A 13,582-nucleotide genomic window follows, 5' to 3' on the forward strand; every position below is an offset into this window, starting at 1 on the left:
ATATAAATATAAATATTATATATACATGTATTTCTTAAAGAAGAGAAATCCAATTTACTGTTTACACCAGAGGGAAAAATGTTAGAATATTTTGAAAATCAAGCATCTACTAGGAGGCAGAAAAGGAGAAAATTTATGAAAAGAGGAAGACTGGTTAGCAGAAAACACAAATGAAGGTGGTAGAAATAAAATATATTGGTTATCACAGTGAATATAGATTAAAGTGACCTGTTAAAAATCTGAAGCCACTCAGTCATCGTGACCGTGTTCCAACATCTCAAGCAGGAAGGACAGGTTGAAAAGCTGTCCCCACTGAGGTCTGATGTTTTAGTCTCCGCAGAATTGCCACAACATGTCATTGGTGAAACTGAGCTCATGCCCACTCCTCGCCTGGCCAATGGTGTAAATAACCATCACTGGTTTATGCTAGTCTCGATTAACAAGTCATGACTTTCATTTCCTGGGACTGAGGAGGGACCTTTCCGAGAGATCAAGTGGGGGATATTATTATCTTCTTGATAGATCAAGAAAATCAAGCAGATAAAAGGAAGGATATAGAAGATCTGAATAATACAATAAAGAAGTGTGACCACACCAGAATGAGAGGTAATATACTTTTCAGGCACCCCGAGAACATTGATTATATTGCTACTTTCTACTTGGGCATGGAATTTTTTTTCTTTTTAGTTTGCAAATATATGAATTTTGTGACTTTTAATGAATATCTTTTTATTGTGAATATCAAGTGTAATTGCATTGATGTCAGAAAAGTTAGTATTACTCATTATTGGAACTTTGTTGTAACTTGCTTTTTAACCTCAAATATAAGGATATTGTTTCAAGCCCGTTGGAAGTAGCTGCAGTGCAATAAATGTAAGGGTAAGAAGATAGTGTTATAGGAGTGTTTAGCATCAGTTTGCACATGTCCAAGTCGTATGCCTGTTAGGAAAACTTTAAATTTGGGATCACACATTTTTGCCTATGCCATTTCTGTTCATTAGGTACATAGCTATTTCTTGTTTACTGCCTTGGTTAGACCTGTGAGGAGACAGAGCACTGCTAATGGTGGGTACCTAGTTATCAGTTTAAGTTTTCTGTTTTGAGTGAAATATCCATTTGATCAAAGTTTCCAAGTTCATTATTATTAAATCATTCAAAATATTCACCTATGACTTTTAAAGTCTCCACTGTATCTGTAGTGGTTTTTTTTGAGAATTAAATCATTTATTGATTACACATGATAATGAATGATACACAAACTTCATTCCCATCTATAATTTTATCTGGTACCAGATTCAATTTAGATATACTGCATAGGATGGGCCAACAATCATTTTTATAACCAGTAAATCCTTGATTTTGCTTGGGTAATCCCTTTTAATGGTGAACTTCAGGTCACAACAGTAACTATCAGTTCAACTACACCAAGGTTTCTGAAGACAATGGCTTCTCCACCCAAGCAGGTTGTATATAAACTCCAAATAGAACCTGGCATCACCCTGAAGGAATTCTAACTTCATACTCATGGGAGAAATTTACCAAGGTGGCTTCAGAGTAGACTAACTTTACACAGTACATTTAAAAAAAAAAAAACAAAACAAACATTTATTCAGCGTCACAATCGGACTATTACATTTAGCAATCAACAGCATGGGTGCCAAAAAAAAAAATCTACATTAAAACCCTTTGTTGGAATGCTTTACGCTTTCCACAGAACAGAAACTAAAATAACCTGTTATACAGTTAGTCACAAATACAGTCCTCAATTTTTTTGCCCATACACTTGAGTATTTGTCTAAAACATGTCTTCTTTGTAGCAGCTAGGCCCTGCCACTGTGCTTGCCTGAGTTCAAAAATCTGTTGTAACCTGTAGCTTCCCTGACACTTCTCTGGCTCTCCTCTCCTGCTAAGCTTTGTTTTCTAATTGAAATCTTCTGCCACTGCCTTAGTTACTACTGCTACTGGAACTGCCGTAGCCACCTTGGTTTCGTGGTTTTGCAAAGTATTGGCCTCCACCACCATAGGGAGCAGAGCTTCTGCCTCCAAAGTTTCCTCCCTTCGTGGGTCCAAAATTTGAAGACTGATTGTTGTAATTGCCAAAATCATTGTGGCTTCCACCACCTCCAGAATTGCTTTCATCATTACCAAATCCATTATAGCCATCCACACTGCCACCATATCCACAACCACCATGGCTGCCACCACAGCCACCACAACCACTGAAGTTTTCTCCACCACCAAAGTTGTTATTCCTACCGAAACCACCTCCACGACCACCACCAAAGTTTCCAGAACCATTTCACCTCTTTGGCTGTAAGAAGCACTGGCCATCTCTTGCTTTGACGGGGCTTTCCTAACTTCACAGTTGTGACCATTCACAGGATGGCATTTCTGAATGACAGTCTTATCCACAGAGTCATGGTCGTCAAAGGTTACAAAGGCAAAGCCCCTTTTCTTGCCACTGCCTCGGTCAGTCACGATTTCAATGACTTCAATTTTTCCAAACTGTTCGAAATAATCTCTTAGGTGATGTTTTTCTTCTTCAGTGTCTCCTTTAATGCCACCAACAAATATGTTTTTCACGGTTAAGTGGGCAACTGGTCTTTGAGAATCTTCTCTTGAGACAGCTCTTTTTGGTTCCACAACTCTTGCATCCACCTTGTGTGGCCTTGCATTCGTGGCTGCATCCACCTCCTCCACAGTGGCATATGTGACAAACCCAAAGCCCCTGGAGCGCTTGGTGTTGGAACCTCTCATGACCACACAGTCCGGGAGTGTTCCCCGTTGCTCAAAATGTTTCCTCGGGCTCTCATTGGTTGTTTCTAAGCTCAGCCCTCCAATGAAGAGCTTCCTCCGCTGTTCGGGCTCTTTGGGAGACTCTGACTTAGACAGGACGGCAGGGAGAAGAGAGACTTTAACGATGCATCTTTGGTGTGTCCACGAGCAGAAAGTAGCAAGCTGACGAACGTGTCTCGTATCTGTAGTTTTGATGCCCTTTTCAATTCTTTAAAAAAAAAAAAAAAAGAATTCTAAAGAGGACCAAAAAAAGAACATGTCAGTGCAGCCAGCTCTCTGTATATGGGGGTTTCACGTCTGTGGATGCAGCCAATCGTAGGTCCGAAATATTTTGGGGAAAAACAATTTAAAAATACAACAATAAAAAATAAAAATCTAAAAATATAGCAGCTACTTACATAACATTTGCATTGTATTAGGTATTATGAGTAATCTAGAGATGATTTAAAGTATACAAGAGGATGTGCATAGGTTATATGCAAATACTACACCATTTTGTATAAGGGACCTGTGGATTTTCGTAGCTGTGGGGGTCCTGGAACCAATCCCCCTCAGATACTGAGGGACGACTGTAAGCAGTTATCTGATAAAACTAGTAAAATAGTCATCCTTCTGTTAAGAAAAGAAATAGGAAAACACAAATAATATTGTATGTAATTGAAGGTCCCTTTGGATTCTAAAATTCCACGATTCTGTGGTTGTGGGTTATGGAATTCCTACTAGGTGGCTTTGCCTGTCCAGCTTCAGCCTCTCTGCCGTTCCACCTGGTTACTAAACGCTAGGACAATCCAGGGATGGAGGCAAGGCTCTATGTCTCACCCACATGGTATGTCCATTAGCTCATGCAGTTAGACGAGAAAACACAGCTGAATGCATTGACTGTAATGTAGTCATTGCTCACAGCAGGCGCTCTGTAACGTGCTCCTCTGGCCTCTAGAATACCTACAATGTAACAGGGACTGTGCACAATAGATTCCAGAGGTGGAAACAGAGATGCACACCCCACCCTCAAAAATGGCAACCTCTTAGGAAGACAGCCGTGAAATAAGTAAGTACACAAACAGTGAGGATGAAAAGTACTGAGCAAGAGAAGGATAGGGTGCGGTAACAGGGGATTGACGGTGTCTGTGAGGGTACCAAGTGAACAGGGTGGCTGAGGACCAGAAATGAGGTAGGGAGGGTGGGAAATTGTATGTGGAGAAAGCCACTTAGTGTGTTTAAGAAACCCAGTAGGCTGGGCTGGCCTGAGCCTAGAGAACATGGGAAAGAGGTAGAAGCTTTTAGGAATTGGAGGCTTTCTTCTGGGGCAGTGGGGAGCCACCAGATGGTTTTTACCACCACTGCTGGTTAAGCACCTGAAAGAAAGCCCACATCTCAGTAACCATGATCTGTAGTTAGCCTCTTATTTCCCAAACAAAATTCTATTTCTCCCGTTCAAAAAAGCAAAGGCCACTAGTGGATATCCTGTGTCTGATACCTATCTATTAGTGAATTAAATGCTTTCTTTTCAGTTAAACCATTAAACTTTTCATATTTTTTAACTTGAAATAGGCTTGCAATGCAAGAAGCTGTCTGGGTTTTTCTTTTGAACTGTGTGGATTTTAAACTGTATTTACCACAATGTATATTTTAATAATGTCTTGGGGGATGTGTTCTGGCTGCCTGCGTTATTGTCACACCGAGTGTTGTCCAGGAATTGCTGACGTATGTTTCACTGGGACGCCTTCTCCCATTTCTCTGTCACCATGCCTCGCATCAGGACTCAGTAAGTACGGTACTTCAGCTTGGATTAATTGAAGAGGAGATTCCATGCTAATTCTTGGCAATCTCAGTCTCTTGTCTCCCTAAATTTCCATTTTCCGTGAGGAACAAGAGGGTATTGTCAAAAGGAAAAACAACCTGTGTAACCACCAAACTCCTGTCATCTATTGTTACATTAACCCATGGGTCATTTATCATAGCATCGTGACTGTAGGAGAGAAAACAGAGTGCTTCTCAGGAGCCAGCAGATTTTGTCAACAGCACCAGGGTGCTAATTTTACTGTGTTTGTATGAAATGTGTGTTCTAAACTGATGCATTTGTTTGACAACTTTATTGATATTTCAAGTTGAATAATCATCTATGTCTGAGCATTTAGTTCTTCAAATATTTTGCCATTTAAAAGTTTTATACTTTCTCTGATCAATGATTCACCGAAGGATTTATAGCAATGTCAGGCTTGGCATACATCAGTTTATAAATTTGCCTGGATTTAGCAGATATTCCCTTAGGATTTCATAGGTATGTAACGAAACTTTTTTTATTGCAGCAGTAACTTGTAGACCAAAACATACACACATGCACACATATATCTATGTATAATTTTGATGTATATATGTGAGAGCTGTATGTTTAGTTGTTTTATATTTATATATATATATATATATATTTGTGTGGGGGGGAAAGCAATAAATATAGTAACTTCTAAACATATCTAATTTTAAATATCTGTCCTATATCATGGTGAACTACTGAGCTAATAAGCTGGAAAAAATGGAATAAAGTGGGGGAAATGGCTACATTTATGTTTATCACATCCTTAAAGGCATAATTTGAAAAATAATTCCCCAAGTGACTACTTATCAACCCAATCCTTTATTTTAATAATTAGAAATAATAACAAATAATGACATTACTAATTGAAATGTCAATTTTGATAAGCTCTTACTTATTTCTCTACTAAAATGGCTTTCTGAAAGTATCACAAGAAGTTAATGAATTGCATGTTAATTAAATTTGAACTCTTCTCCTCTAGTATTCAAATGGAAAAAACTGAAATATAATATATTCAAATTGCTTTGTAGTAAGTTGAACATTAATGGCAATATAACTATAATATATAGTAACGTTACACATGAATGTGATGAGAATCTGTAATATTCATAATGGAATTTGCTACTTTTGAACATTGATTTATCTTTTAAGTTCATTTTGTTCTGCAAATTTAAATGCTGAAATGATGTTTTACCAGCATTTCCTAATAGCCAAGTGCAACTTTTTATGAAAAATTTAAATATTCTCGTTCAACTAACAAGTTCATGTATCTTTTCTCCTCTTGTTTTGTTAGCCTCTGAGCAAATTTCCTCCTATGATAAATGATATTTCATTCTGGTTGCCCTCTGAGAATTACGCAGAGAATGATTTCTACGACTTAGTCCGAACGATTGGAGGAGACCTGGTGGAAAAGGTTGATCTCATAGACAAGTTTGAACATCCAAAGTAAGTGAAAAGCTTTCTGATTTTACCCTTGACTATCTCCATGTGATAAATGTCATATGGAAGCATATCATAAAATTTGCTGAAACCCAGTGTATCTGAAACAGAATGTCTTCTGAATTTGTAGTGAATGTATAGCTTATCAGGAAACTCTTTGGTATCAGTCCTCTCTGAAAATCTTTCCAAGACACATTTTCCATCCTTCCTGCCTTAGTAAAGAAAATATATGAAACAGAATCTTTTAAAAGTCCTGTGGCTTTTCAGTATTGTTTGTGGAAGTGACTTCTAACCTTAGCATGTTCCAGGTGCAGAGGAAATGAGGCAGAAAGAATGGTTTGTGGAGTAGAAGTTGTTTTGATAGACTCTCAGCAAATATTTATTAAGCATTTACCACATGCCAAGATCTATATTACGTCCTAGGAATTAAACGTGTTCCAAACAGACTTATCTCTGCCTTCTTGGAACTTACAGTCTTGTGAGAGAGGCAGACATTAAATACATGATTATGAAAGTGTGCTACTATGAGGGAAAAATGCACTGGGTGTCATGAAAAAACTAATTTCATTTGGGGAGTCAGGGCAAGCCACTTTGAGACATGGAAGCTGAGAACAGAAGGATGATGGGCGGTGAAGAAAGAAGCAGGAGCATCCCAGATAGCACATGGGAGTCCTGGGGGGCAAAGGGCACATGAGGTGCAGAAGGCAGCCAAGAACACAGCAGCTCAAGGAACAAGGGGGAGGCCATGTAAAGTGATGATTGTAGGGTAGTGATGTATTTCCAGGGCCAGGTGGGGCCAGAACCTGCAAGGTCTGAGACTTGGAATTTTACCCTAATTGTAGTGGGAAGCTATAGAAGGATAGGAGCAGAGAGATAAGGGACGTGATCTGATTTGCATTTCTGATGGGTCACCTTTAAATGGTCCCCTTTGGCTCCTAACTGTTAAAGAAGAAACAGTCACCAAATCCTGTCTAGCTCACACCTCCATTTTTGCCTTCCCCTCCTGATTGTTCCAGGTGTGTCATATCTATGTTGTCAGGGCTCCTGGACCCCATGTTCTATCCTGTGATTCAGACTCCCATCTGTTTTCTTCTTTGTCTTTTAAAGCATTCATTCTCTAGATAAAGATGTTCAGTGTTCACTGCCAATTCTTTTGTCTTACTTTCACCAATCATCTAAATGACTGAAGTACATCATCTAGAATTTTGCTCAACAACTTGTGGAAACAATAGTCCCTGAGCTCTCGCATGTTTGTTTATACTTGAATAACAGTTTGGTTGGAAGTAAAATCTTGGCTTCGTCTTTCTTTTAGGGAGGATCTTGTAAGTGCTGCTCAATTGTTCTTTCAAGTTTAATTTCATGTAAAGAAATCTGATGCCATACTTGATCTTTTTGCTTTTTGTTTTAAAGGATTCCTTCTTTATCTTTCAAGTTTAATACCTTTATCAAGTTCCACCTCAGTATTGATCTATACTCCCTAGTATATATGATATATACTCCCTAGTATATATCATTGTGTTTCACAGATTGGACTCTTATTTATTTTAGGAAAATTTTCTTGAATTATATCTTTAGGGATTTGTTCTGATCCATTGTTCTGTTCTGTTTCGTTCTTCAGGGATCCAGTTATGCATAAGTGGGCTCTCCTTGGTCTGACTTCTGTACCTATTATTTTCTTTCTAATGTTTTAAAATTCTTATTTCCGCTTCATTTGGTATGCTTTCCTCATTGTTATTCTTCTTTGTCCCTTACTGTGTTTTCTTCTGTCTTTTCTCCCTTGTGTACCTTGCATCTGCAGTTACTTTGCTTTTCTCCCCGTTCTGAGTTCTGCAAGCTCACATTTCAGCTCCCCCTGATTTCTTGCCATCTTTTCTCTGAGTTATTTCTGCTTTCTGGTCTTCCTTCGTAGAGAAATTGCTTCACTACATTTAAAAAATTCATTGTAAAATATTTAGCCAGAAATTTCATATGCCCCAATGGCAACATTTTTTTGTGACTTCTCCGTTTCTCTGCCATTGTCCTCTTTTTTCCCTCAATTCTTTTTTAATTGATCTGTCAATGGTGTGCATATGATCGCTTTTTTGCCACTCACATTTGAATACATTGGGTTTCCTGGACCAGCTGTTTGCACAAGACTGGGGGGAGGTTGAGGGTTGGCATAGCAGGAAGGGGCTGGGGTAGACATTCAGCCTAGCTTGTTTTCACGCTTTCTTTTTCTCCAGTGCCAAGAAACCAACTCTTTCTTTAAACATGACTCATCTCTTCGATTTTTTTGTATAGGTCTTCCTCCCACCCCAAATCTACACTTGTTAGAAACAGAAGAATGACCTTTGCCTACCCCATTATCAACACTTGGAGATAGAGACTTTACACTTCAGATTGTAACCCTTAGCTAAAAAAAAAAAACCCATGTTTTTGCTGGAGTTTTCTGAGATGTGCCACTCTGTGTATTTCATCTCTTCACTTCCTCTCATTTGGCTTCTACTTGATTTCAGCTGCTGTTGGCAACCTTTAAATATATTTTGGAGCTTGCAGATGATATCTGTCTCCTAACTTTACAGAAAATAGAATGTATGGGGTAGTCTGGATCCTTGATGCTGTGGAGTGCCAATTCAGCCCTGGACTTTTATGTGAGAAAGAAATTTCCAGGAGTTTCCATGTTGATACTGGAAGTCTAGTTATTTACATTTGAAGAGAAGGAAAAATATTGGAACACGACTGATTGCTAAGTACTAATTGATATGCCAAAAGCATGTGACTTGTAATTTTTTTCCCATTCTTTTTTAGTACAAGTTGAGTATCCCTTATCCAAAAAATACTTGGGGCCAGAAGTGTTTCAGAGTTTGGATCTTCTCAGATGTTGGAATATTTGCCTATATGTAATGAGATATCTTGGGGATGGGACCCAGGTCTAAACACAAAGTTTCTTTCATATATACCTTATACACGTATCCTGAAAAGTAATTTTATACAATATTTTTAATAATTTTGTGCATGAAATAAAGTTTATGTATATTGAATAATCAGAAAGCTTCAGATTTTGGAGCAGTTTGGATTTTGGATCTTCAGATTAGAGATGCTCAACCTACAGAAAACTCTGGAATCAGGGATTTGGAATTCATTCTTAATTTTTGAGCTCACAGCCTCTTGCTTTCTGATATGGCTGTAGCTTCACCCTTGCCAGCGTCAAAAGTGAGATGAGTGACCTTTTCGCTTGGAGATTTTCGGAACCTACAAGGTTATAGAGAGATGCTAAAAACCTAGGAAGCTGAGAGAAATTTCTGTTGTGCTGGATGTGGGCGTAGATGTTGCTTGAGGAGGGGGTAAACATTGAATTTGTTTGATAATTTGGTAGTGTTCAAGGGGAATGCTGAATGGGCATGCTAACTGGAGAGATTGCAGTGGGAGTGGGGTAATGTCAGGGTCCTGTGGACCCAGGGACAGATCAGGCAGGCAGACACCCCATGAAAAACAAAGTCACTGAAAAAACATGAATATTTTTCTAAAAAAAATAGAGTATTGGAAATACTCTTTGAATGCAGGTATACACACACAACCCCATACTGACTGCTAAAAGGTGAACTTTTTCAGTTCCTTCTGAAGGAGACAGTACTGTTGATTAGAAGTTTAAAAAATTCCTCATTGGCACTGATCTTACAATATCTTAAATACATATTGTACAGATATTTAAAGACTGTTTTTTGGAGCTATGCCAAAGGGCATGGCTGCCAAGGGCATGTGACCCTCTTAATAAGGGGCTTGGTGATTGGAGTAAGGTTCCTATGGCAGATGTTGCTAATTATCTCTCAATATCCAACTCCCCCCGTCCTTCCGCCTGGTACCATTTTTGTAATAACAAAAACCTGATTTTTTAGCTCAGCAATTTTGCACCCAACTAGAAGTCTATATTTCTAAATTTGACCAATGATTTGTAAGTAGACATGTCTAGTGGTATTTCCAGAAGTTTCTTTAAAAGTTGAACTGAGGGTATTCTTTTTTCTTCCTGCTACTTCATTGTGAATGTGATAGCTAGTATTCTGGCAGCCATTTTGGGCCATGGTGCGGCCTTGGCAATGGAGACTGTATGGAGTGGAGCAATAACATAGAGGAAATAGCCTGGGGCTTGAATCTGTGTCACTTCAGCCCTGGACGTTTAGCTGAGAGAGAAATACCTTGTTTAGGCCACTTGTTTTTTAGATCTCATTATTGACAGCCAAAGCGAAACCTAGCTATTATGGTACTGGGAAATATACCTGAGAAAAAGGACACATTATTTAGTAATGATGGCTTACTGTGCAGTGATCCTCAATAAGTATCTAGGGCAAGAGTTGACCAGATTGTGAATATTTTTGACTTTGTGGGTCATAAGATTTCTCTCATAACTACTCAAGTCTGCAACTGCAAAAGCAGTCACAGATAAAATATGAACAAACGAGCCTAGTTGTGTTCCAATGAACTTTGACTACAATATCAGACAGTGGAGTGTGAATTTGGCCCATGGGCTATAGGTTGCTAACCCTTGATTTGGGGGAGGGGGATACTTGAAGTTTAAGACTCTGACTCTCAAATTCCAAAACCCTCTACTAGGAGATCATCCTTCCTTGAGCACCCTTTTCCCCCCCTCCCCATCTCCCCACTGAGTCCCTGACTACTTAGGTGATACAAAGTGAATGGTCTCCTGACTTTGAACTTTGACCTCAAGATTTATTTTATTCTCTAAACACATAAATGAAATATAGCCAGATAGTGCCAAAGAGCTTCGACCCTTTCTTTGCCTAATATCAAAGCATGCTTACGTGTGAGATGTGATAGGACTGAGTGAAAGACAAAGTCATTGAACACATTGCATGTTATTTTCTGAACAAAAACAGATCCCGAGATGTCTCAGGGAGACATAAACTGCCGAAGAAGAGCCTAATTTCATATTAGACAAATGGAGAAATTTTTTCTTGATTACAAATAACAGCTTGTGCCCTGAAGGAGGATAGATGTTCAGGTTAGAAAAAAATGGCATTTTGTTCCAGCCAGTCGTTTAGAACCTTCTCCCAGAGGATCTTTTCCACTTAATCTATGGGCCACTTAATGTGCAGAAGAGTTCTTGTAGTTCTAAAATTTAATGTAACAAAAAATAGAATGGTGATTACCTGTAGGGAAGGGAACCAGGTTACCATGTCCTTTGACATCTTTGGAATATTGTACTATACGATGCACTGACTAAATGGGTAACTTGAGAAGGCAGTCATGTATGTCAGCATATGAACTTGATATCCCCTCCAGCACATTTGTAATAGGAATACATTGATCATCTTCAGTCTCCAAGTTCGTGCACCTTAAGGAATTATGGTGTTGTTTTTTGTTTTATTCTGTAACACCAGTTGCTCAGAATATTTCTTAGCGAAATGGGGTACGAGGAAGAGTGAAGAGTAGCCCAGGGGAACTTAGCCATTGCCTTTAGCTGCCAGCACTTCATTTGGAGATGCCAGCTGATTATTTATGAACTGTGGAGATGGACTGTAAAATTAAGTAGACCTTAACAGGTCAGATTTGGTCTGACTTTAAGACAGACCTTTTTGAGAGTTAGAATTGGGAAGTAAAATTTTTTTCACTACCATCCCCCTCCTTTGACTGCAAGGAGGGATTTGGTGGTGAAAAATGCCCCAGGCACCTGCAGCAAGGGCAGGCTTGAAAAGGTGGATTCACTGATGCCCCAACCCGATTCTGCTCGTAGACTCACTCCTTGTTCCTGGGGCTGCTGCTGGCCTGCCACTTCCTGCTTACAGTAAAAAAAAAGGGGCTTCCTGAGTCTGTGCACTGTCAGTCAGAGCAGGGATGCTAGAAGTGAGCTCCCTCAACCCCAGGTCACTAAAGGGGCCTCTCAGTTCTCTTCATCCCTACTTGAACTTCCTCATGGTTCTATTCCCTTTGGTGATCGATCACTTGCCTTTTTTTATAATTTGGCTTAAGTGAGTAGACTAGAACACTTGTGACCATATCTGACAGAATTCTCAAGAGGGTCTTCACCATGAGAGACACCTTCTCGGTGTGGCTGGCCTGGCTTCCCTGTGTGCATGAGTCATGCATGTTGACCTGGTCCAAGCTCTTCTTTCTGCAGTACTGGAGCAGCATTCGATGAGGCAGTTCAAGTGCATTCTCCTTCCAGTCTCCCTCTCTTCGTTCTTGTTTCCATGTGTTCATTCATTTTCACTTTGTCAAATTACACCCAATAAAAATGCCAATGCATAAAAATTTGAAAATAGGAAAGATGAGATTCACCCATCATCTCAACACCCTAACACACCAACTCTTACACTTTTACATTTTCCCAATCCTGACTGTTTTCCATATGTGTGCATCAGATGAGTTTTCAACCCTTACATAAAGAAGTTAGTATATGCTTTGCATTGTCATCCCTTGGTCTTGGGGAAGGTTTTTTTAACCTCATACTACTACTATTTTGGACCCAGTAACTCTTTGTCCTGTGTGTTATAAGATGTTTAGCAGAACCCCTGTCCTCTACTCACTAGATACCAGTAACAGCCTTCCTACCGTGCCCGCACACATACACACACACACACACACAAACACAAACACACACGACAGTCAAAAATGTCTCCATTGCCCCCTTGATAGGCAAAATTGCCCCCAGTTTGAGAACCACTGGGATTTTCTTTAATGGAGAATGTCTTATGCTTCGTATAAAAAAAGTTTCATAAAATTGTGCTTCATTTTATGTTACAAGCAGTGGGGAGAAGGGATAGAACACATCACAGGAGGAGGTGTTCTAGTAGGGGCTGTAGTGGTCCCAAGGAACAGAGAGACCCACTTGTTCAAAGCTAGGACAAGCTGGACAAATTAACCAGGCTTTGGAAAGAGCAGGAACTGAGGCAGATGAAAGGTCTGACCTTCACTCCTTCCGTGGTGTCACTACTTCCCTATTCCGTTCCATTTTCTCACACTCATTCTGTCTCTCCCCACTTTCCCACTGTGTCATTTCTGCTCTTTTTTGTCTTATACAGAGTTCAGAATACCCCACCAGGGCCCTGAGCCCACAGGACCTTCACTGTCCAGCAATCAGCACCAACTCCAAGTCCCTTGCCTTATTCTGATGGTCACAACAAAGGGACCTGATTAGCCCAACTCAACTTTTCCTGCCAGATCAGAGGCAGCTGGTAGATGGGCTCCACTTGAGTCAGATGCCTGCCCAGGGTGTAGTTAGCCACGTGGGTGAGGTAAACAGGCCTCCGGCCTTCTCCTACCTGTCAGTAGGTTTACTGTTGTTACACATCCTTCTTTATTTTCTCTTTCACCTGAACTACATAGCTTCTGATTTAGGCACTACCACTTCTAGACTTCCTTAAACTTCATGCAAAGAGACATGCCATAAATAAATTTGCCAAGTGATTCTTGAGTTCCTGTGCTATGGAAAACATTGGGCTAATTGCCGTGTGGTCATAAGGGTAGGGAGGCAAGATTCTGAGGTTTTTGTTTGCTTGTTTTTGTTTGTTTTTTGAGACAGGACTTTGCTCTGTTGGC

At 39.7% G+C, this 13,582-nt stretch overlaps 1 protein-coding gene across 3 annotated transcripts in view; it reads left to right on the forward strand.

Annotated features, from left to right (window-relative positions):
• Positions 1–13,582, forward strand: part of FARS2 (phenylalanyl-tRNA synthetase 2, mitochondrial) — a 547,898-nt gene that overhangs the window by 387,527 nt on the left and 146,789 nt on the right. For all 3 annotated transcript variants that reach the window (XM_011984592.1, XM_011984594.1, XM_011984591.1), the window contains one exon: positions 5,904–6,055. In XM_011984592.1, the coding sequence (XP_011839982.1) occupies positions 5,904–6,055 (152 nt within the window). The remainder of the gene's footprint in view (positions 1–5,903; positions 6,056–13,582) is intronic.

This window comes from Mandrillus leucophaeus, unplaced genomic scaffold (genome assembly GCF_000951045.1).
Source record: "Mandrillus leucophaeus isolate KB7577 unplaced genomic scaffold, Mleu.le_1.0 Scaffold27, whole genome shotgun sequence".
NCBI lineage: Eukaryota > Metazoa > Chordata > Mammalia > Primates > Cercopithecidae > Mandrillus > Mandrillus leucophaeus.